Source organism: Poecilia formosa, unplaced genomic scaffold, assembly GCF_000485575.1.
Source record: "Poecilia formosa unplaced genomic scaffold, Poecilia_formosa-5.1.2 Scaffold40, whole genome shotgun sequence".
NCBI classification, from domain to species: domain Eukaryota; kingdom Metazoa; phylum Chordata; class Actinopteri; order Cyprinodontiformes; family Poeciliidae; genus Poecilia; species Poecilia formosa.
In genome coordinates this window covers 184971-211234 of record NW_006799979.1, presented here as the reverse complement: position 1 = coordinate 211234, position 26264 = coordinate 184971, and the positions used below count along the sequence as shown (strand labels likewise).

The window sequence follows — 26264 nt, the reverse complement described above, 5'->3', positions numbered from 1 at the left end:
ATTCAGAGCTAATATGTACAATGTAGTCAAAAAGATAAGTGGACTGACTGCTTGTGTTGCGTTTCATTTACCTCTGAGGATGGAACTTACATTTGTGGTCGACTGAGCTCAAGGTTGTTTTCACACATGAAAGTCCGGTCGACTCGGTTCAATTGGGGACCAAAATTGCAACATTTGTTACATTTTCAGCTGCTGTGGTTCACTTTCACTCTGCTTTGCGTCAAACAATAAAAACCCTTTGAAAATCCTGTTCCCTCCTCTGCCTGTGGTGGCGCTGCACCAAGAAACACAAAAACCTCAGAAGAAGACATGAGTTCAACTTCCTTCTTTGTAAAATATAAACCAAAATAAAGAAGCGTAATGCTTTAGGAGTTGTAGGATTTCTCTTTTTGTCTTTGGTAAAAGACCACGAGCCGTTTCTCCTGCTTGGGCTAGATGCAGGCATTTGTTTTGGTTTTATTTACCCAGAATTCCCTGCACTATTTCCACTTCCTGCTTTTGAAGTGTTCACATACGCATTCAAGCCGTAGCAGAGTTCACTTCAACCCCACCAAGACCTAAGATTGTAGGTGGACCACGGTTCACTTCTTTTGCTCCCCGTCAGTGTTGGATTGCGCATTCACACCTTCTTAAACAAAGCGGACTTTCTAGGCAAACAGACTGAAGTTTGATTAAAACGGACTAACGGTGTGAAAGCAAGTGATCTAGTTGCATGTTGGAAAGCAACTGGCAACCTAACACGCCAACTGTTGTACGTTCATGTTCAAATTGGATGAACAGATGGATGAAAGTCAGGAAATCCAAACATTTTTCTATGCCATATGTTTTAGTTTTCCTTGGTAACACAGATCTGGAAACAATAAAAATCTAAATTCATACTTTTCCAGACTGTGTGGGAACCCTGTGATGCATCCAGGCACTCTGGCCTAATGTTCACTTAAACAGAAATTGGACAATACTGTGGCTGGCAACTGGTTTATTGCTGGTGGAAATAGAAATAAACAGCTGGTTTCTCTAAGTTTTATAAGTGGCAGTCATGTTGAATTTTGAGGTGAAAATTGGTGACAAACGCTCAACTTTACCAACCCCTGGGTTCCTCTTCTGGTTTTTCCTCAGTGAGAAAATATACATTCAAGTTTCAGGGTATAAGTCGAACATAAAATCAAACTGCATCCCTCATCAAAAACTGCTTGTGCTGGATTTTAAATGCATTCTGAAATGTGAAAACATCCAGATTTTCTACTTGGAATTACAATTCAAGGATTTAATTTTTTTTTTTTTTTTTCCAACTTTGTTTTTTATCACCAATGGTATGGTGTCCAGATGGAAAAGAACATTTCAGATCTTGTTCTTTCTTCCAACAAACCCTAACAGTACTGCACTGTCTTGTTTTACTCTGCTGTTTCTAAAAGCCTGTCATTATGACGGTCATTGGAAAACCTAATATACTCCAAAGTTATTGTTGTTCTAAATGTTTGATAAACCCCCACGTAATTCCCAAAGTCTCACAGTCAAATGTGCGCGTACATCTTATCCGATGGGTTTATGATTATTAGCTTCTCACACATAAAATATTGACTCAGGCCAATAAAACCAAGTTCGTGGATGTGATTGAACAGGCAGAGGATCGTTTCATGTTAAATGATGTATAAGAGAGGAGAGGCGAGGTGGAGGAAATCATGCTGTTTGCTTTTATTTTAGGTTCTCTTATTCGTCGCTGTCCCCCCGCTCCCTCCCGTCTCCAGCAGATGTGTGACAACAGCCTTAATCCTAAATGCAAACGGACTCCGCTCTGTGGGAACCTGAAACAATTTCCTCTTTTTTTTTTTCTTTTTTCTTTTTGAGAGGAGCAAACTCAGGCCACTCGAGTTTGCTTACTGGCCATAAAATCTTATCAGGGGACATCGTTTTTCAGTAAGACGTGTCATTACTTGACAGCGGACGCGTCAGCCGCCGCGATAGCGAGAGTGAGAAGTTGTAAAGCCCTCAGTGAGTTTGACTGAGAAAGGTCAAGCCCGGGCACCGAGAAGCCTTTTCTTTTCCCAGGTCACTGCAGGTAATAATGTTTGAGAAGCCGTAAATCTGGGGAAGGCGGAATAAACACTGCTACCAGCAACACGCAGTCCGGGACTGCTTTGTAAGGACGTTTTAGAAGCAATTAGACTATATAGCTGTCATAGATTGGGTTTTTTTATAAGCTGCGTGTGAACACAAAGTTTGGTTCACATGTTTTATGCAAGTGTTACCTTAATGTCTCTCCACAAGAGATGTTGCACTTCTTTACCGGCGCAGTCAGCTCGGTGAACTCCCAAACGACACTCAGCAGCACTTAACGCCGTGATTAGCCACAACTTTTCCACCACTCCCTTCTGCCTACCGATTTGCACACACACATAAAGACACTGCTCTACCCTCCAAAAGGCTTCCGCAGCATTTACGCAGAGATTTCTCCCCTTTCATCTCGTCTTACTCTTCCATTTTACACGCTTTCTTTCAGCCCTTTTTTTTCTTTTTTTTTTATTCTGCTTTCGCTCTCCTCCCCTGTACTCACACCCCGAGGAAATCAAAAGGAGAATCGTGTTTGCGTCTGCCAGCTACCTCTACCTCCACACCTCCTGTGATACCGACTGAAGGAAAAAAAAATCTAAATCAAGGGAACCGCATACCTTTTATCCACCCACAAGAGCCTCGCGTTTAAACAGATTACTGGTAAAGCTGGACACCAGTAAGACAATTACCGGACCGAGAGATCTTGCTCGATCACGTCTAGACATTGTCTAGACGACGCGCACCTCAAGCCGAGCAATGATCATCCTTGGATTTTTTTTTTTCTCTAACTAATGCATTATGATATTTTTCTAACAGAGGAGTGGAATCGTTTGGCGTAACTTTGCTGCTGCTGTAAGGCTTCACGTCTTTGCAGAACTTTGTTACCACTCCAGATTCTACAGCATACATGAGTAGAGGAACTCATAGAGGGTAACAGACCACACAAACAATCACAGCTCCCTCTCTTCCAGTCTACTGGACAATTGGACCAATTAATCGGTGACTTTGAGGGGGCCACAGGAAGCTGAACGATTGGACAAGCAGAGGCTGATCGCTGATTGCTTGGCTCCTGTGTCCATATCTGCAAAAGCCCACCCTAACTCTGGAAACTACCCAATAAGACGAGCACCAACAGCAGCTAGTCTGAGCTCTGACCTTGTTGGAGGGCACCGAAGTTGGAGGGTGGATGCATGGATGGATGGATGGATGGATGAAAACATCAGAAATATCTCTGCCTGGTCGATGGAGACTCACAACCGCTGAAGGTTATATGCTATGATTAATGACGAAAATTTATTTCTGATATTGTTTCAAGACATTTTACAGTGAATAACCCTATTTCACATAAATAACTCTTAAGTATCCATTAGTATGGAATCTATTTGAAAAGTAAAATTCACTCTCTCTACTAATTCTCTACAATCACAATTTTACAAATGTAGAAGAAGTTATTTTGTCAGACTTTGAAGTTGCAGTCTACTCTTTGGAGGTAAATATGTGAAGAGTCAAATGTGAAGCAGAGCTAACCTACAAAAACAAAAACGATGAATTTTTCAAGCATATTTGCTTCACCAGGTCCCAGAAGTAAACAAACAAACAAAAAAAAAACAGATAACTTATAGTACAAACTGAGGTGAAGGACAACAAACAAGGAACCAGGAAGTGTTGCTTGCTACTTATGCTCCTCAAGCTAAATCAAATCATAAAGCTCTGGTCTGCTCTACATCCCCAGAACCAGAACCAGACATGGAGAAGCAGCATTCACTATGCACCACAAAGCTGGAACAAACTTCCAGAAATCCTTTCGAAAGTAACTCTAAACCCACCTGACCAATACATTTGATATATGTTGATGTTTTTGATGATGGCACTCGACAAAATGACTGGTTTCTCAAATTGGTGACTGTATAATGTTTTCATTACTTTTTATTTTTGTGTTTTTATGGTGTAAAGTTCTTTAAACTGCCTTGTTGCTGAAATATGCTATACAAATAAACTTGAATGACTGATTAAACTCGAGGGATAAATCAGGAATGAAGCTCAGCAAAATGGACAACTTAGCAAAGAGACCAAGTTTAAACTGGATCTTCAGACATTCTGTTAGACGCTTGTTACAGAAACACCGTTTCTTTTAGCTGAATCTATGAAAAATAAAAACTATTGCTGAGGTTAAAAGTAAAAAAATTAATAGACAAAGCATTTCCAGGTGGAAAAACCAGGTCTTTGCTGGATTTTGCTAGTTTTTTTCTTTTCTAAAATAGAAAACTTTTGGATATTCACTTGTAGTCCATTCACTGTAGGTGTGTTCTTAACCCTTGTGTTTTTACAAATGGGGTCCAACTGACCCCACACACGTATCATTTGTATCATTTACCTTAGTCCTTGTATGTTTGCCTCAGTCCTCGCACGCACAAGGGTTAAGGCCTGACAATTCATCTTTTGTCTTGGATGACCAAGGACAAAGTTTTACACCTGCTTAAGGTTTATCAGTCCACGTCGCTAAGTAGCCTTGAAAAAAATCACACGTGTTTACTCCGACATTTACTGTATGTCAACTTGCTTAGGCCTTTTGATAAACCCTTATCCTTTCAACCATTTTGAGATGTTACAGGCTTTGTTAAGGAGGAAAAGACATTCTCTTTCTTCCTGTCTTCTATGCTAATAGTGTGAGAACGACCTTCTGATCAAAACCACTTTAAAAGGCTAAAAGAAAGTCTGAGACCTTGGAGGCAATGGGTAAAGAAACAATTGGACATTTGTGTGTTTTGTTAAAACACAAGCTGAAATCTCAGGCCAATACTAAGACACCAACAATGAAGGCAGACGCCAACATACCGGGAACCTTCTTTGCATCATTTTTTTTGTTTTTCATCTTTCACAGATTATTTTACATTGTTCAGACAGAAGGCAACCTTTTTTCTACGAAATTTTGTTTTCTAATATAAAAAAGCACCCAAAGTTAAAAGAAAAAACACATGGACAGATTTCTAAAAAGCCTGAAGATTCCACTGATCAAGACCACTGGAAATCCTTACAACAAAGTCCAGCTGCTTGGAGAAAAAAAAAAAAAAGAGCAAAGAAAATTGCAGCAGTTCAGAAAGTTTTGCGTACTACTTGTTTTTCCAGCGCAAATCAGCCGAATGAAAAAGCCTCGAGCGGGATATCATAAACTCCAAAAATCTCAAACCAACACTTGGACACCAGCGAACGAAGGCAGACACCGACATGAAGCCTAACAGGGAGCCATTTGTCTTGGCGCGGCGCGCTGTACTTTGTACAAACAGTCCGGGTAATTGGTGATACATATCTAATATCAGCAGTCGTCGCCTCGCTCCCGGGACGATTCCGACCGGCAAAGAGGCGAACCCTGTAGCTTTCAGATAGAGAGAGAGAGAGAGCAAACACCCGACCGCAGGGCTGCAGCTGACCAAGTCGCCGCCTGAATGTTATTCTGTTTCCCTCGCACGCGATGCGAATTCACACAGGCAAAGAGGAGCCACTTCATTCGGCGAGAAAAAGAGACGACATGAGGGACTCCCCGCCATCGCCGGCGCATATGATCTGTTAGCTTTTCCCTTTACCCTCCGAGCATGACTTTTCACACAAGAGTACGATCCAAGGGGCGCTAAAACAAAGCGTGGCTGTTGGTAGGAACTAGTTAGCGCACAGCTGGATTAATAGAGCGGGACTAATTAGCTACAGGGAGTTCTCTAGTCAGGGCTTTGCTGGATGTTTACAAAGAATCTCCCGGAGAAAGAGGGGAGAAATAAAAAATTATTAAAAAAGAAAAATAAGCGTCTTTCTTAGTATGAGTCCTCTGGGGAGAAAGGAAGACACCCAGAACTGATTTTAATGACATGTGTGAAGCAAATGTGATCCTCCCTCTATTTTTCCCCCCTCTTACTGCCAATGGAATTTGGAGCTAAAAAATACCATGGGCATTGTGGTCAAAGCATAAACACCATAACTGAGGATGCAGCATGTGAGAATTGTCACCACATGTAAAGAATAAGAGCCAGGCTTCGTCTCTCTCCCGCCGCCTCTCTGACACTGACGAAGCTCTGCAAAACATCTGCCAAGTTTACGAGTTGTCGTTAACCATCTTATCGTGGAAAAAAAAAAACGTATATGTTTCACGTTGATCCATAGTTCTCACCGTTTCTCTGGCTCTTTGATTTTCAAAAGAGAGAAAGAGAGAGTACACTTCCGGGTGAAAACAGCGATTTTTATACCATTGGGCAATGACCCGGTGAGAAAGGAGACCAGAGCAGAAGCATGTGTTTTTCTCAGTAATAGCCCTCCAGAAAAGAAAGGCAAATTCAGTTGTTAAAGGGCCGTGTCTATCCAGCATCCTTCATCTGAGCTGCTTCGCTCTGCTGGAGGACAAGAGATGACAAGCAGAGGAGGAGAGGGAAGGAAAGGTCTGAGGACAGAAGTGAGGAAAAGGGCGGAAGTAAGAGAGACTGGTAAAAAGATCTTACGCTTTTTATGTGGAGGATTAAAACAGCTCCAGCGAGATTAAACCATATTTCTCTCANAGAGAGAGAGAGAGAGAGAGAGAGAGTTTAAGGTCATTTTCTGGACCATTCATAATGTGTTGTGACACATCAGCAACGAGCTGCTGTGATTTTACCGTCAGATTCCCTTAGAACCCGTACTGCTGCTATTAGGGGAACGGGGCATTGTCTTTCTTCGACGGCTTATCTTTGCATTATTCAGGCTGTGTGTACTGTACACTACCAAGCACAGGAGTTGACATGTGACTCCAGTTAATTTGAAGCTAAAAACAGAGCATTACAAGGAGCCCAAACTGGTTGGTGACCATTCCAAATTTGTCACTTTTTTTTTCTTTTTGCTGTAATTTTTCATCCAAACACCCACATGCTCGACTGCATCAGTGGACGGGTATACAATTTTTTGTTTTGTTCTGTCCTTGTCTGCCACATTGATTTGCATGATGAGTGTCTCACCACGCTTCAAAGTGCTTACATTTGCAAATGCGAGCTGCAGAATTTACTCCTAAACGCAGCGATATCTAGTAATTTGACGAAACCAGCGTGTTCCTTTGGGACACGGCTGCACTACAATTGAGCAAATTGCTGTGGGGTGCACAGAACTTGAACCTGAACCGGGGCCGTCAGGTCATACGTTTTCAGATCAACTTCAAGACGTATCAACGCGAAAATGTCTTTTGCGTTCCAGGACAGATCGTCGGCGTAACAGGACGTCTTGTTATGTAACGTTAAGAGAAAATCAAAGGAAAAAGGAAAAAAAAAAAAAAGAGAAAATCTTCCAACGCATTCAAACATTCTTTAGCTAATCTCTCCCCTCCGACACACGAGAGACATCGAGAAGGCTACAGAGGGTGTGTGTAAACAGTATCTTTTAGCAACCACCAGTAATTAGATATAGGCATTTGGCATTCACACCAGTCACAAATTAAAGAAGAGTGCTTCCTGTAAACAGACAGTGAGAATGTGTCTACATCATTAGTGTGCCACAATTATAACATAGGAGCTAAAGATACATTTCCCTCCCACTAGCACTCCCTCAGTCAAGCAAATGAAATGAAACCATTTTTATTCTTTTCTTTTTAAGCACCAGACTGTATGAACGTATCCATCTGCATTTGTGCATTAAATAAATTATTGCAAAGCAATATATAAATATATAATTATATATATATTTTTCTTTTTTTTTTATTATGTAGAGACTTTCTTGAGGGAAGCACAGAGACTAAGTGAAGGCACATGAAGTCGGGGGTGGAGCACCAAGGATGATATTTCGTGCAGATGCTTGTCATGAATGAATATGTATTTCATGTAAATTCTGCACACAAGGCATATTGTAATGGTCGGGGCTAGACTTTGCATTTCTTTGGTCATGCAAACATGCCCACATGTAGCCGGTAGACGGACGGATACACCAGCCGAAGGGATGCATGGGAAACTTAAAGTAACAAGGAGGAGAGAGAACAATAACTCGGCTTCAAAACGTGCTGGCAATTCCACCCGATGTTATCACAGAAAGTCAAAAACGAGCAAACAGCGGGAGGGGAAGACACAGAGGAGAGTGAAAAGAGGCAGGAGAGAGGGGAGGGGGAGCCAGCACATACATCCATACTTTGCCACAAGTATCACTTCTGGCACTGGGGCTGAGTTTTAGTGGCAGAGATGTTGGTATCAACTATTTACAGGGTAAATATAAAGCAATTTAACCTTTGTAAATTGAGCTATGATTCAGAGCTAATATGTACAATGTAGTCAAAAAGATAAGTGGACTGACTGCTTGTGTTGCGTTTCATTTACCTCTGAGGATGGAACTTACATTTGTGGTCGACTGAGCTCAAGGTTGTTTTCACACATGAAAGTCCGGTCGACTCGGTTCAATTGGGGACCAAAATTGCAACATTTGTTACATTTTCAGCTGCTGTGGTTCACTTTCACTCTGCTTTGCGTCAAACAATAAAAACCCTTTGAAAATCCTGTTCCCTCCTCTGCCTGTGGTGGCGCTGCACCAAGAAACACAAAAACCTCAGAAGAAGACATGAGTTCAACTTCCTTCTTTGTAAAATATAAACCAAAATAAAGAAGCGTAATGCTTTAGGAGTTGTAGGATTTCTCTTTTTGTCTTTGGTAAAAGACCACGAGCCGTTTCTCCTGCTTGGGCTAGATGCAGGCATTTGTTTTGGTTTTATTTACCCAGAATTCCCTGCACTATTTCCACTTCCTGCTTTTGAAGTGTTCACATACGCATTCAAGCCGTAGCAGAGTTCACTTCAACCCCACCAAGACCTAAGATTGTAGGTGGACCACGGTTCACTTCTTTTGCTCCCCGTCAGTGTTGGATTGCGCATTCACACCTTCTTAAACAAAGCGGACTTTCTAGGCAAACAGACTGAAGTTTGATTAAAACGGACTAACGGTGTGAAAGCAAGTGATCTAGTTGCATGTTGGAAAGCAACTGGCAACCTAACACGCCAACTGTTGTACGTTCATGTTCAAATTGGATGAACAGATGGATGAAAGTCAGGAAATCCAAACATTTTTCTATGCCATATGTTTTAGTTTTCCTTGGTAACACAGATCTGGAAACAATAAAAATCTAAATTCATACTTTTCCAGACTGTGTGGGAACCCTGTGATGCATCCAGGCACTCTGGCCTAATGTTCACTTAAACAGAAATTGGACAATACTGTGGCTGGCAACTGGTTTATTGCTGGTGGAAATAGAAATAAACAGCTGGTTTCTCTAAGTTTTATAAGTGGCAGTCATGTTGAATTTTGAGGTGAAAATTGGTGACAAACGCTCAACTTTACCAACCCCTGGGTTCCTCTTCTGGTTTTTCCTCAGTGAGAAAATATACATTCAAGTTTCAGGGTATAAGTCGAACATAAAATCAAACTGCATCCCTCATCAAAAACTGCTTGTGCTGGATTTTAAATGCATTCTGAAATGTGAAAACATCCAGATTTTCTACTTGGAATTACAATTCAAGGATTTAATTTTTTTTTTTTTTTTTCCAACTTTGTTTTTTATCACCAATGGTATGGTGTCCAGATGGAAAAGAACATTTCAGATCTTGTTCTTTCTTCCAACAAACCCTAACAGTACTGCACTGTCTTGTTTTACTCTGCTGTTTCTAAAAGCCTGTCATTATGACGGTCATTGGAAAACCTAATATACTCCAAAGTTATTGTTGTTCTAAATGTTTGATAAACCCCCACGTAATTCCCAAAGTCTCACAGTCAAATGTGCGCGTACATCTTATCCGATGGGTTTATGATTATTAGCTTCTCACACATAAAATATTGACTCAGGCCAATAAAACCAAGTTCGTGGATGTGATTGAACAGGCAGAGGATCGTTTCATGTTAAATGATGTATAAGAGAGGAGAGGCGAGGTGGAGGAAATCATGCTGTTTGCTTTTATTTTAGGTTCTCTTATTCGTCGCTGTCCCCCCGCTCCCTCCCGTCTCCAGCAGATGTGTGACAACAGCCTTAATCCTAAATGCAAACGGACTCCGCTCTGTGGGAACCTGAAACAATTTCCTCTTTTTTTTTTTCTTTTTTCTTTTTGAGAGGAGCAAACTCAGGCCACTCGAGTTTGCTTACTGGCCATAAAATCTTATCAGGGGACATCGTTTTTCAGTAAGACGTGTCATTACTTGACAGCGGACGCGTCAGCCGCCGCGATAGCGAGAGTGAGAAGTTGTAAAGCCCTCAGTGAGTTTGACTGAGAAAGGTCAAGCCCGGGCACCGAGAAGCCTTTTCTTTTCCCAGGTCACTGCAGGTAATAATGTTTGAGAAGCCGTAAATCTGGGGAAGGCGGAATAAACACTGCTACCAGCAACACGCAGTCCGGGACTGCTTTGTAAGGACGTTTTAGAAGCAATTAGACTATATAGCTGTCATAGATTGGGTTTTTTTATAAGCTGCGTGTGAACACAAAGTTTGGTTCACATGTTTTATGCAAGTGTTACCTTAATGTCTCTCCACAAGAGATGTTGCACTTCTTTACCGGCGCAGTCAGCTCGGTGAACTCCCAAACGACACTCAGCAGCACTTAACGCCGTGATTAGCCACAACTTTTCCACCACTCCCTTCTGCCTACCGATTTGCACACACACATAAAGACACTGCTCTACCCTCCAAAAGGCTTCCGCAGCATTTACGCAGAGATTTCTCCCCTTTCATCTCGTCTTACTCTTCCATTTTACACGCTTTCTTTCAGCCCTTTTTTTTCTTTTTTTTTTATTCTGCTTTCGCTCTCCTCCCCTGTACTCACACCCCGAGGAAATCAAAAGGAGAATCGTGTTTGCGTCTGCCAGCTACCTCTACCTCCACACCTCCTGTGATACCGACTGAAGGAAAAAAAAATCTAAATCAAGGGAACCGCATACCTTTTATCCACCCACAAGAGCCTCGCGTTTAAACAGATTACTGGTAAAGCTGGACACCAGTAAGACAATTACCGGACCGAGAGATCTTGCTCGATCACGTCTAGACATTGTCTAGACGACGCGCACCTCAAGCCGAGCAATGATCATCCTTGGATTTTTTTTTTTCTCTAACTAATGCATTATGATATTTTTCTAACAGAGGAGTGGAATCGTTTGGCGTAACTTTGCTGCTGCTGTAAGGCTTCACGTCTTTGCAGAACTTTGTTACCACTCCAGATTCTACAGCATACATGAGTAGAGGAACTCATAGAGGGTAACAGACCACACAAACAATCACAGCTCCCTCTCTTCCAGTCTACTGGACAATTGGACCAATTAATCGGTGACTTTGAGGGGGCCACAGGAAGCTGAACGATTGGACAAGCAGAGGCTGATCGCTGATTGCTTGGCTCCTGTGTCCATATCTGCAAAAGCCCACCCTAACTCTGGAAACTACCCAATAAGACGAGCACCAACAGCAGCTAGTCTGAGCTCTGACCTTGTTGGAGGGCACCGAAGTTGGAGGGTGGATGCATGGATGGATGGATGGATGGATGAAAACATCAGAAATATCTCTGCCTGGTCGATGGAGACTCACAACCGCTGAAGGTTATATGCTATGATTAATGACGAAAATTTATTTCTGATATTGTTTCAAGACATTTTACAGTGAATAACCCTATTTCACATAAATAACTCTTAAGTATCCATTAGTATGGAATCTATTTGAAAAGTAAAATTCACTCTCTCTACTAATTCTCTACAATCACAATTTTACAAATGTAGAAGAAGTTATTTTGTCAGACTTTGAAGTTGCAGTCTACTCTTTGGAGGTAAATATGTGAAGAGTCAAATGTGAAGCAGAGCTAACCTACAAAAACAAAAACGATGAATTTTTCAAGCATATTTGCTTCACCAGGTCCCAGAAGTAAACAAACAAACAAAAAAAAAACAGATAACTTATAGTACAAACTGAGGTGAAGGACAACAAACAAGGAACCAGGAAGTGTTGCTTGCTACTTATGCTCCTCAAGCTAAATCAAATCATAAAGCTCTGGTCTGCTCTACATCCCCAGAACCAGAACCAGACATGGAGAAGCAGCATTCACTATGCACCACAAAGCTGGAACAAACTTCCAGAAATCCTTTCGAAAGTAACTCTAAACCCACCTGACCAATACATTTGATATATGTTGATGTTTTTGATGATGGCACTCGACAAAATGACTGGTTTCTCAAATTGGTGACTGTATAATGTTTTCATTACTTTTTATTTTTGTGTTTTTATGGTGTAAAGTTCTTTAAACTGCCTTGTTGCTGAAATATGCTATACAAATAAACTTGAATGACTGATTAAACTCGAGGGATAAATCAGGAATGAAGCTCAGCAAAATGGACAACTTAGCAAAGAGACCAAGTTTAAACTGGATCTTCAGACATTCTGTTAGACGCTTGTTACAGAAACACCGTTTCTTTTAGCTGAATCTATGAAAAATAAAAACTATTGCTGAGGTTAAAAGTAAAAAAATTAATAGACAAAGCATTTCCAGGTGGAAAAACCAGGTCTTTGCTGGATTTTGCTAGTTTTTTTCTTTTCTAAAATAGAAAACTTTTGGATATTCACTTGTAGTCCATTCACTGTAGGTGTGTTCTTAACCCTTGTGTTTTTACAAATGGGGTCCAACTGACCCCACACACGTATCATTTGTATCATTTACCTTAGTCCTTGTATGTTTGCCTCAGTCCTCGCACGCACAAGGGTTAAGGCCTGACAATTCATCTTTTGTCTTGGATGACCAAGGACAAAGTTTTACACCTGCTTAAGGTTTATCAGTCCACGTCGCTAAGTAGCCTTGAAAAAAATCACACGTGTTTACTCCGACATTTACTGTATGTCAACTTGCTTAGGCCTTTTGATAAACCCTTATCCTTTCAACCATTTTGAGATGTTACAGGCTTTGTTAAGGAGGAAAAGACATTCTCTTTCTTCCTGTCTTCTATGCTAATAGTGTGAGAACGACCTTCTGATCAAAACCACTTTAAAAGGCTAAAAGAAAGTCTGAGACCTTGGAGGCAATGGGTAAAGAAACAATTGGACATTTGTGTGTTTTGTTAAAACACAAGCTGAAATCTCAGGCCAATACTAAGACACCAACAATGAAGGCAGACGCCAACATACCGGGAACCTTCTTTGCATCATTTTTTTTGTTTTTCATCTTTCACAGATTATTTTACATTGTTCAGACAGAAGGCAACCTTTTTTCTACGAAATTTTGTTTTCTAATATAAAAAAGCACCCAAAGTTAAAAGAAAAAACACATGGACAGATTTCTAAAAAGCCTGAAGATTCCACTGATCAAGACCACTGGAAATCCTTACAACAAAGTCCAGCTGCTTGGAGAAAAAAAAAAAAAAGAGCAAAGAAAATTGCAGCAGTTCAGAAAGTTTTGCGTACTACTTGTTTTTCCAGCGCAAATCAGCCGAATGAAAAAGCCTCGAGCGGGATATCATAAACTCCAAAAATCTCAAACCAACACTTGGACACCAGCGAACGAAGGCAGACACCGACATGAAGCCTAACAGGGAGCCATTTGTCTTGGCGCGGCGCGCTGTACTTTGTACAAACAGTCCGGGTAATTGGTGAGATACATATCTAATATCAGCAGTCGTCGCCTCGCTCCCGGGACGATTCCGACCGGCAAAGAGGCGAACCCTGTAGCTTTCAGATAGAGAGAGAGAGAGAGCAAACACCCGACCGCAGGGCTGCAGCTGACCAAGTCGCCGCCTGAATGTTATTCTGTTTCCCTCGCACGCGATGCGAATTCACACAGGCAAAGAGGAGCCACTTCATTCGGCGAGAAAAAGAGACGACATGAGGGACTCCCCGCCATCGCCGGCGCATATGATCTGTTAGCTTTTCCCTTTACCCTCCGAGCATGACTTTTCACACAAGAGTACGATCCAAGGCTGCTTGTGGGGCGCTAAAACAAAGCGTGGCTGTTGGTAGGAACTAGTTAGCGCACAGCTGGATTAATAGAGCGGGACTAATTAGCTACAGGGAGTTCTCTAGTCAGCGCTTTGCTGGATGTTTACAAAGAATCTCCCGGAGAAAGAGGGGAGAAATAAAAAATTATTAAAAAAGAAAAATAAGCGTCTTTCTTAGTATGAGTCCTCTGGGGAGAAAGGAAGACACCCAGAACTGATTTTAATGACATGTGTGAAGCAAATGTGATCCTCCCTCTATTTTTCCCCCACCCTCTTACTGCCAATGGAATTTGGAGCTAAAAAATACCATGGGCATTGTGGTCAAAGCATAAACACCATAACTGAGGATGCAGCATGTGAGAATTGTCACCACATGTAAAGAATAAGAGCCAGGCTTCGTCTCTCTCCCGCCGCCTCTCTGACACTGACGAAGCTCTGCAAAACATCTGCCAAGTTTACGAGTTGTTGTTAACCATCTGATCGTGGAAAAAAAAAAAAAAAAACGTATAGGTTTCACGTTGATCCATAGTTCTCACCGTTTCTCCGGCTCTTTGATTTTCAAAAGAGAGAAAGAGAGAGTACACTTCCGGGTGAAAACAGCGATTTTTATACCATTGGGCAATGACCCGGTGAGAAAGGAGACCAGAGCAGAAGCATGTGTTTTTCTCAGTAATAGCCCTCCAGAAAAGAAAGGCAAATTCAGTTGTTAAAGGGCCGTGTCTATCCAGCATCCTTCATCTGAGCTGCTTCGCTCTGCTGGAGGACAAGAGATGATAAGCAGAGGAGGAGAGGGAAGGAAAGGTCTGAGGACAGAAGTGAGGAAAAGGACGGAAGTAAGAGAGACTGGTAAAAAGATCTTACGCTTTTTATGTGGAGGATTAAAACAGCTCCAGCGAGATTAAACCATATTTCTCTCATCACCTAACCTTAGTAAGTCTTTAATACTGTTTATATAATTTTAATTTAGGTTCATGTTTATTCAAATTAAAAAAAAATTGTATGCAATTTCTATAAATATAAAAAAACCCCACAACATTAAGTAAGTTTGGTAAGGTGGACCGTGTCCCCCAGACTGTAAACCAATAGAACAACTTTGTGATGGGTTATAATGGAGACTTTGCAACAGGCCAACTCATCCAACATTAGTGTCTGACCTTACAAATAAGCTCCAGGTAGAATGGTCAAATATTTCCATCAGAACGCACTCCCGACTCCTCATGGAAAGTCTTCTCAGAAGAGTCTGAGCTTGTATGGCTGAAAACGGTGAAACGACTCAATTCCAACACTTATGTCTAAAAAACGAGGTGTCATTAAAGTTTTTGTGTGCATAAAGGCAAGTGTCTTAGTACATCACACATCATACAGTACAGCTTAAGAAGTAATTGAGAACTGTGAAAAAGTGTTGTCCGAGAAGAATGGGTTGAAAAGAAAAGAAAAAATAAAGTTCAGAGGCTAAAACGATAAAGTGTGAAAGATAAACATGGACAAAGTTGGGAAAATGCAAGAGAACACGGCAGGAAATGAAGGCGAACACACAGGGAACAAAGAGGGGTAAAGGGAAAGGAAAGACGAAGGATAGACAAAAGGTGATGTTTGAGAGTGAGTGGGAGGCACAGAAGAAAAAAAAGGGGGAGGAGAAAAGAGGAGAGAAAGCACAGGGATGCATGAGGAGAGAGACACAAACTGACAGTCAAATGAAAGGGAGACTGAAGTGTAGGTGGGAGACAAGGGAAAACAGCAAATGGGGGGGTGAGACATGAAGATGAAAGAGCGAGAGAGAGGGGAAGAGAGACAACTGTCGGGGAGAGAGTGAGCAAAGTGCCAAACAGATAAATAACCAGCTTACTGGGATTACCAAGTGAATGACACAGAATTTGCCCGAGCCAATATGACGTGGCAGTGATCGCTGCTAACCCATATAAACCTGAACGCGGTCCAACGCGTCCCGCGGCGCTCTACTGTTGTCACTGCGCTCTGATGCTACGGGAGCCCGTTGTTTATGTGGGCTCCTGTAAAACGTACCGCGACATCTGCAGGCTCTGAAATGGAAGAGTTGTTTGAAACTACCTGGGCCCTCAAAAAAAAAAAAAAAAAAGAAAAGAAAGAAAAAAAATTGGGATTAAGAAAGAATACGCCGCGTGGTTAAACATGTACAGGCACAACAAAGGTTTTAACCAGCTCGTAGCGCAAACATTACGCAACAGATTCGCATTGTTGCTCTCCTTCAGCTAGTTAAAGTCAGTTGACTAAAGCTAAGTGATTTGTCATGCTTTCAGGAAAATCCTTCTCACAGTCTGGAGTTTTAGATGTGTCTGTGTCTTCTTCTTCTTCTACCACAGTAGTCACACTTGAGCAGAAAATTCTATGGTTGAGTCTATAAACACACTTTGTCCTTAAAAGTGACATTTAGAGAAGAATTTCCAGACGATGTCAAGCTGATCCTGTTGCCTTAACGTCCCAGAGGAACATAAAATGAAAACTTAATTATGAATGTATTTCTCATTTTATGAATTTTAAAGCAACAAAACTGTCCTAAAGTGACATTTCTAAGGCAGGGATACAATGAGATCATGTGGCTTAAGTGTAATCCAGTCTGGGTGTTAGCATTCATTTTGTCTGGTGAAGTAAGTGTTAGCTATTTTTAGGTTTTTCAGACATTAACATATGGGATTTAAGCTTGGGACCCTGTTTAATCCATGCATAATAATCTATATGTAGCGACTATTCAGACCACTTTAGCTAATTATTCTCAAAAACGCGACCAGCGACAAATCTAGCAACTATTTCTGTGTTATTGGTGACATTTGGTGACAACATAAAACCACCAGTTGCACTGCAGCTACAGTTAGCAGTGGGCGCTGCCTTGAGTCCCTCCAACCCACGATGGACAGCAGGCTTGTCGCGCTGCAGCAAAGTCAGTTTACGGTCAGGTCAGTCAAAACCAGCAAAAATGAAAAGCTGAACTTAAAGAATCAACCAACACTTTTTACCTATTTATGTGGCAATATGTTGGGTACTCAGTAGAAAGCAAACAGTTAAATGTGGTTGATTTGTAAGCATAAGCTAACAGTTAGCTACTCAGATAGCTAAACGTTTAGCATCTGCTTAGCTTCTTCCTCTAGGTGCTAAATTAAGTAAAGCACTACTTTTCTGTTTATGAATGAGTCTTGATAACGTTCTTCAGTTCAAACTCTGTTTAGACTTTCAGTAATCTTGCTAAGGCGTCATGTCACCAAATGCTAACAAACTCTGTAGCGTCTCATCTTATGAGGTGAACGTACAGCCACACCAAAACAACTGAGTGATGCTGAAACTATAAATTGCACATTGGCAAACAGAGATTACATTTTCTTCAGTTTTACATATTCTTATTCTTACGGTTAGACGCTAACAGCTTGCAAACCATGCTAAGCTAAAGGGAAATTTAATCCTTTAGTCATGAATTTGAACTGTACTTTTCAAGACTAGTTTAAATTCTGACATCCCTAAAGGCATAAAACTTGAAGTGTGACATTTTCTGTTTTGGGAAAACCAAAATTTGAATAATTTTTTGAATATTTTTTTTTATTTTGTCTTTAGACAAGACAAAATAAAACAAGCATGGAAATATGTGGACAAGCCCAACCTGTGCTGGAGTGTTCCAGACTGATCCTTGGAAATATAGTTTGTGATTAATAAACTTTGTGCTGCATTTGCGAGAAAAAAGATACTTTTTAAAAGCAAAACGTTATATTATTACATCCGGAACTGTCAACTAAAACCTGAAGTTATTAAAGCAATTTTAACAAACTCAGACATGTTTCTTTTAAAATAAGTTGACCAGAAGTTGTATTTATACACGCCTAAATTCATCACAGAATTCAGAACACACAGCTTCACCAAGAAACATGCACACACACAGACGTTCACTACTCCACATTTTACCCTCTAATGAAGTCCAACGGCAAAACAAAAACCTACGAGAGCCCAGACGGAGTTAGGAAAACAGAGATGTGAGGTGACAGAGAGATGATGAGACAGAGTCATTGTAGTATAAGGAGCCAGTCTATAATTGGAAAGATGTGAAAAATGAAGTGTCAGTTTGGTCAATAAGGGGCAAAGGTCGCAGAGGCAGGAGCCCAAACTCGGCACAGAGCATGCTCATTAGAGCGACCAATGAGCTCTTGGCTGGCTGCTCCCAGACTATTACGCATCAAAGGTAGAGGAGTGGACACACACTTGTACAATGTCTCTTTGTCTCGGGCCCGGTAATTTCAGGGATCTTTCATCAGCTCGTTCCCCTCTTCCACATGATCTATTTTTCATTTCTTTCTAAGCAAAACGTCTGAGTCCTCAGCGCTGACCAGTACTGGCGAAATAAAAAAAAATAAAAAAAGAAGAAGAAGAAGAAGAAGAAGCAGGATTTCAGTTGGAAACACGGCGTGTGAATGTGTGTGTTGACTTTGTGAGGCATGGCAGCGTTCTGTGCTCCTACCCAGGCTCTGCCTCCTGGCACAGGCCACCCTGCAAACTGCTCGCCCTGACACCAACCTCAATAATACATCAAGTTGCGTTTCTGTGTGCTGTTGGTTTGCAGCGTCAATCCCAACACAACCAACGTGCTGTTTCTGTCTGCCTCTCTTTAAAACACACCGAGCCTCACAGTGCACCAACGGACAAAGGAAGAGAAGGTCAAATCTAGGGTTGTAGGCACAAAAACTAGGAGAATCCGATTCCATCGACTTCTGAGAGAATCTATCGAAGCTCAAAGAATGTTAGGAAGACAATATCCCTTCATCCACAACAGGTATACTTAAAAAAATACAAAAAAAAGTGAATGTGAAATAAGAGGTAAGGAACTTTTCTCTTTTTGTTCATTTTTCAAGCGGTTGAACTCTTACCCTGTTCGCTGCTGTTATCTCCGCTGTGAGACGTGTGTCCACCGCTGGACGGTCCCGGCGTGCCTCCGGAGCGCGTGGACGCCGTGTCGTCGTGGTCTCTGTTCCAGGATGTCTGTTCGGGAGAGAGACAACCAGAGAGACGGCCATTTTTAATACTTCTATTGGCTGTGGTTTTTGTTTTTAAGCAGTTTTAATTTGTGAACTGAATGTAGATACGTAAAGATGCACCAGTCAAAGTAATTCTGACTTCTACTTTCCTTTGTCATCCTACTTTTGACTGATTTTGTTATTTTTCCCTTCCCCTCAAATACCATTACACATAAAAAATGGCAGAATTTTTTTTTTTTGAATCCATCAGAAAAAGAAGATTTTGTATTTACAATTTGTTTCTACATCAAAATACATCCCTATCAATAGTTTTACTGTATGATGTTGGTGAAGGCATTTATAGGTCAAATTTTGTTCTTTAATTTAATGCGTTTCAAGCAAAGGAAATCCTTGCTACTACAAAATAAAACTCACCCAGAGTTAAGCCATTTTCTAAACATAGTACGTCTGGCTAAAGTGTTTTATTGTGAAAGCTGGAAAAATCAACTAAATTGCATTTCTATTTTCAGACTGCCCTTGGATCTCTGATCAGCATGTCAAATAATGACAAAAAAAATACTTTTGAAAAGTTTGAAATATAGTTTGATTCCGGTTTGTTTTACTGATTGCAGCATTTACAGAACAATGGCATATTAAACAGTCACAAATGCAAACTTAAAAATGAACTCATGATTCAGTCTAAAGCTCATCCTGCAGTTCATGAGGCCCTTCAACGTCTTTTTTTTTTTTTTTTTTTGACAAAATGCAGATTATTAGATGTTTCTCAAACAGGCCGGTCCAGATCAATAGAGAGCAAACATGTTGCTTCAGTTCTCAGATTTCTGAAGCATGCAATCCGTGGCCGCCTCCATTTGCCCCAAACCACTAGCAGATGAAAATATGAAACAGCTACAACTTAAGATAGGCTACAGCAAGCGCCAGGGAGTGATGTCATCCGAGCAGAGAGGGAGAGAGCAGAAGGTAAATAACTCATGCATTCCCCCGTCTGTACGAATTCTCTGTTTGGTCCAAAAATGAAATAAAAATAATATATATTTAAAAAAATAAAAATAAAAAATGGACGACCACTCGCACTAAAGTGGAGCTAGATTTCAGTTTGGGCACGGCAAGAGCAAAATTAAATAAGCAAACGCTTTTCCGTAATCTTTCCTTAAACAAAATGAAATGCAATACCGATCCGGCCGAGTCTGAATGAAAACAAATGAAAATGTTTGAGCATAGCCAACTTCAAGAACAAAAAAAAAAAACAACAACTTTATGATGCAAAACTGATGCTCTCCTTCCCCCCCGTGTAGCTACCGACTGGACAAGAGGCTGGAGTTTATATATAGCAAGTCGGTTCCATGTAAGGCCAGATGAGGGTCATCTGCACACTGGACAGTGGTTAGCAAATGGCTCAGATACGACTGAAAACATTAAGACCACACGCCACAAATAGTGTGCATACAATAAATCACACAGTTATTGACACATCGAGGCCTTCGTCGCACTCAGACATGCAGATTTACTGCCTCGCAAAAGTATTCACTCCCCCTTCAGACTTTTCCCCTCAAAAAGCCACTTTTATCCCCGCCACTACAAACTAAAACACACATTAAACAATTTTGTAAATACATGTTACATCTAGCTAAAGTGTTTTATTACAAAAGCTAACAAAAGTAAGCTGAAATTTCTATTTTCATATTTTGAGGTAACATGAATCCTCTATTTTAAAAGCTTGTTGTGGATGTTAGCTTATGGAAATACTCACAAGATGACAATTTCTTGTTGCATTAATGATCAAAAACATTTCATTTTCGGGTTTTGTAAGAGCTGCATAGTTGCAAGAAGGTCAAGGAAAAGGATACAAGGTAGACCTGCACAGTATCAGGAAAACGCTACAATGTGACATTATTACTGAAAATTCTGGTGACAACAACAGTTACAGCTAATTAAAAATTTTCCATCTCGTCTCTTACTTTATCATAAAACACGAGCCTCACGGGTCAGTGTGAGAAATGTAAGGCAACTCTGTGTAACCACACATTCTTTTAATGCTAAAAACTCAGTAGATTTTGGAACGACAAAAGAAAATAAAAACCCATTTCATAGAAACAGCAAAAATGTGGAAGAAGACCCTCTGGTCAGATGAGGCCAAAATTGAACCTGAACACACCGTCCTCACTGAGAAACTCTTTTCTTTTACTAATTTGCATTCACACGCTGGAGTGGAACTTCACTTTCCAGCAGCACAAAAATCATAAACATGAAGCCAGACCTGCTAGTTTAAATGCAAACATGTGTTATGATGGCCTAGTTAAAACCTGGATGTGAACCCAATAGAAAATCTGTGCCAAAACTTGAAATTTGATGTCCACAGACGAGGGATGTGCCGATCCACTTTTGTCACTTCAGATACGGATACTGATATCTAAGGTTTTCGGCCGATACCGAAAAACAGAGCTGAATTTAATTAAAATGTTTCTTTAAAAAAAAAATAAAATAAAATAAAAAAAAAAAACACCGACACAAATTACAGAAACACAAATTAATTTGATAACTCTGCACTTGATAGCTTCACAAGTTTGGTCAAACATGTAAAAACAACTTTAATGTTCAGTCAGTGCAATTAGGAGTGCAACACCCAAAGTAAAATAAATAATAAAGAAACTGAAACTGATAAAATCAATACTACTTTGGTCAAATGTAAAAAAATAAAATAAAAAAACAGCAAACCTTTTAAATGGTTCAAAATGTGCAAGAAAATGTAAAACAAATAAAGCATAAGGGCGCACAACACATAGTTAGACTGAATAGATTGCCCACACTGTCACCGATTCCAGATCCTGAATTGTTTTCAATATCTGGACCGATACAGATATTGATATTGATATCGGATCAGGTGCATGTCTACCACAGACGCTTTCCATCCAGTCCAAACGGCACGCCGCACTTCAGACTTCCACAAAACGTTGGAATTCTTCTGCTTCCCTTTCATAATTACTTTAGTTCGTCCATCACACGAAATTCACCGAAACACATCAAAGTTTGCCGCTGTGGCGTGAACAGAACGCCACAAAACTCGACAGAGACTACTGCTTTGGCACCACGCTGCACATGAACGTACACAGAAAGAGCAAAGAAAGCGCGCGGGCCCTGCCGAACACAGAAAAGCTGCTACATGTGAGTGAAACCAAACCAGATGTCTCCCGGCGCTCTGCGAAGCAACATTAGCGCTGAAGACAGGGGTGAGAAAGGAGACGTCACAGGAGCAGGGAAACGGAATCAAATGTCTCCGAAACGACTCCATATCACAAACAAACAGAACGCAACGCAAACGCTTATCGAGGCTCCTCCGCCCGCCTGCCTTTACTCTGCGAAATCAAATGAGGCAGATATAAAAGTGTGTGTGTGTGGGGGGGGGGGGGTGTGCACGTGTGCTTTTAGGTCGTTTTGTGACGAAATGAGTGATAGAAACCCGCAAGGAGGACGAGAAGAGGGGAGAGGAGAGGAACGCTGTGGGAATGGGAACAACTGGTTTCAATTGGGACGCTGCGATTGGCGCTGCTGCCGTTGCGTGAAGGGTTTGGAGTTGATTTTAGCTTTATTAAAATAAAAGAAGACATTATTTCATGACATGGGATTTGTTTAAAACAGAGTGTAGACTTGAGCGGAGAAAATACAAGTCAGCAAATTCAACACATTTGGAGCGGATTAGAGCTGCTTTGATGTTCCCAGGCTATGAAATTATAATCCAGTGATTACATGGACGATATAATCGTTTTCCAAATTAGACTCTGAGGCTTTTCAATAAAGACTGAAGTTCCTGTGCGACGGCATGCCTGGGACAGGGACAGGGACGCTGATTTTAACGGGGATAAGAACCAGGATGATTGTTTTCGGGTTTTTTGTTGTTTTTGTTTTTTTTGTGTGTGTGTTTCGACTCTTTATAAGTTCTTATTTGCTGACCGTGGAACAAGAGGAAAAAAATGAAACACCCATGCATGACCGAGTGACTCCAGAGCACATCAGAAGTGAGGTAATCCAGACCACATGCTCAAAACACAAACAGTTAACAGCAGCTTTTGCCAACTCTTTCCAAATCTGCTGTGTTTAAAAAAAACAGAGGGAGAGACAGAGAGAGAGAGAAAAGAAGAAAAAAAGCCGAACATGTTTATTCAGAGCTCCGTAAAGAGGAATAGTACAGCACCCACCCCCGGGGATGTCGAGCGGTGAGAAGTGAAAAAACCCAAGAGCGTCGGCTTGTGAAAAAGGATGTGATTTCCCTTTTTTTTTTCTTTCCATGTCCTTTTTGTTGTAATTCTCTAACAAATTCCATTTGAAAATATAATTAGAACGAAGGGGAAAAAAAACAGAGGGGGAATCGGCAAAAAAAAAAAAAGAAGAAGAAGAAAAAAACTACCGCATTAGCTGTAATTGAACAAAAGAGCGCTTTGCCTGCTGGGAGGTGGCCACCGCGGCCCCATGGGAAACGGGGCGGGGCCGAGACGGGGCCCTGGTGGCATCTCTGCGGGGACGGGAGAGAGGGAAGGGGAAGGAGGGGGGAGTTTATTTATAATCACAGGCCGCCCTTTGGATGGAACGGGGCCCAGCTCTGATCCAACACGCAATTAATACACACACGGCTGAGATAACACAACCGGTGCACACAAGGCTGCGCAGCATGTGTGTGTTCTCAAACACACTCCTCTTGCTTGGTCACTTAGCGTGCACAAACACACACACAACCAAATACTTTTTTTTTTTATTCCGCAAACACATGCACACCTGCCATAATAACAAAAGCGCTCACCTTGACCAGAAAAAACACAAACACACACACTTACCCTGTGCTAACAACAGTTTAAAAGCACCAGAAAGAATAGGGACACCTTGAATGTATGTAAATTCAGAGGATGAACAGATGAATAAACAGAAACAGAGAAGAGGAGGAGGAGGAAGAAGAGGAGGAGGAGGAGGAGCGTCCCTCCGAGCCCAAGGCTTCACACTTGATTCATTCTGTTCGCTTAATGAGCCGCCGTGGTCTCTCGCTCAGAAAACGCCTCCCTCCCCTTAAAATTTCTCAACCTGCTCCATGTCTCCTGCACAGGATAAAGATTAATTCAATGCCTAATTGTTCAGTAAATTCAATTTTCCACATTCTATTCTGCCTAGATTTAGCTAAACTTCTTAAATCTTCCGCGCCAAGCTAAGGGAGCTCTGCTTCTTTCTTTTTTTTTTTAGAGCCACACATACCTTTTCCCTTTTTTCTTCCCCCCACCCTCCTCATCCCCTCCTTCATCCCTCCTAATTCGCCGTGAAAAGATTTTCCTTGCTGGAAATTCTGATTCTGCTATGATCGGTGAGGCATTCCAATCCGATCCGTTCTCATTGTGCCTCGTCTAAGATGCGAGAGGGGGCTTCCCTTTCTCGCCTTGCCAGACCCCCATATCATACAAGCGCTCATGCAAGAAATGCTGCCTTGCCAATTCATTTGCAATAATAAAGAAAATGGTTGGGGTTGTTGTGCTTTGCCACCCAGCTCTTCCCTCTTGTTGTTTTGTGCCCAAAATATCTTTTCTGATGTTACGGATATTTACAGGAGAAGACCAATTTGTTGGCACAGCTGGTAAACTGCTGTAAAAAAAATAATTTTAGTATTATAATATCACTCTGAAAAATTCAGCTAAATCCAACCTTTAACTGTGAGTACATTTTGGTATTGATCTGATACAAAGTGAATACAGGATCAGCGTTGTCGATACCGATACCATTATCGATGCCTTTGATTATTTACGTCTAATATGTAATCAAACGTCTGACCTTGAGATTTTGTGGCTTTTCCTTTGAATTATTTAGTTAAAGCCCATAACAGAATTTGGACGAGATTTATAAGAGTGTACGAAATACTATAAGAACATGCTAACATGATATTTAGAGACTACAGAAAAACTAAACACATGAATGTTCTTTCATAGCTAAACAAGGTACAAAGTAATCTCCATTTCAGATCAAATCTAAAATATATATTTTTTGAGGTAGAGTTGAGAAACTATGACACAAATCTAAAAGAATATTTCAACAAGGAATCTGAAACTTCAATACCGACCTTACCATGCTAGTATCGAATCAATACTGATATCGACATGTTATCAATATCGATAATTATAATCAATCTGCCCAACTCTAGCTTTTTTTGCCAAAAAGTCCAACATTATCCCACTGTCTCACTCCTCAGATCTATTCGATGAAATATGCGTGTTCAACGAAGTAAATAACGTTCTGCCATCGTCTTCCTTTGCATTTGACATTATATGACACACAATTTGATCACCAGATAAGCCAGGCATCAACAGAACTGTAAGGCAGACTGAAAAATTCTGTTGCATGATCATCACCACACTGCTTCCTAAACTGATCAATATTCACTCACCTCAATATGGTAAAAGCTTGAAACTGAAAGTCAAGCTGACACCTTGCCATGTTTTCTGATTAATTTGGCCAATGGGTGCCTGAGAACTCATAGAGCTTAGAGATTTCCTTCCGAGATAGTCACGCTATATCAACTCTGAGAAAAAAATTAGGCAAAAGTAACATATCTTGCTGTCCTGATGCAGCACTGCAAACTCCACACCTTTTATTCCAACACTAATGAACTATTCAGAACAGAAGTGCATGGAAAGTAACACACATACTCAGAGGATGTGAAAGGCGTGATGTTCCACAAATTCCTCTTCGTATCCCCACATAGCGCGTGTGTTTTTATTATGTTAGTTTCCTGATTAGCAGGTTTACTTTAAGCTGACAAAAGCACAGAGTTCTGGTTAAAGTTGGTCTAAAATGGTAGGACAAAAAATCTATTTTTCTGGTAATCTCTCTACATCCCCATTTGGCAGATAGATAGCATTTAATATGTATTATTGGAGACTTTGTGACTCTCTTTGCTGCTATCCTTAATATTAAGGTATGCTTCCCCCCTCCTTTACTATCATGTTCACTGTGTGGGTCGTCACCAAGCCTAGTGGCTAGCTGCTAAAAGAAAAGTCCATCTGTGTCACTTAGCATTTATAACCCAGAAAAACAGGAAGTCACAGATTCAATTTAAAAAGTAAAGTTTATGTGGGAATTATTTTGCCACAGTTGATTTTTAAAGAAGAATAATTCCTTCATACACTAAATAAAGATATTCAAATGTTTACAGTTTGTGATTACATAGCCGTACTCCTACACCATTCATTCATTCATTTCTGTCTTTTCCCAACATTTTTTTCAAAGTTTGTTTCCATTCCTGAACTTTTCAAGCTGTGCCAGGGAGATATAT

General features: G+C 40.8%; 1 protein-coding gene across 2 annotated transcripts in view; it reads right to left on the bottom strand.

Moving 5' to 3' along the window:
* The window catches only part of meis1b (Meis homeobox 1 b), a 115023-nt gene that overhangs the window by 74751 nt on the left and 14008 nt on the right, over positions 1-26264 (bottom strand). For both annotated transcript variants that reach the window (XM_007551083.2, XM_007551085.2), the window contains exon 7: positions 18857-18968. In XM_007551083.2, the coding sequence (XP_007551145.1) occupies positions 18857-18968 (112 nt within the window). The remainder of the gene's footprint in view (positions 1-18856; positions 18969-26264) is intronic.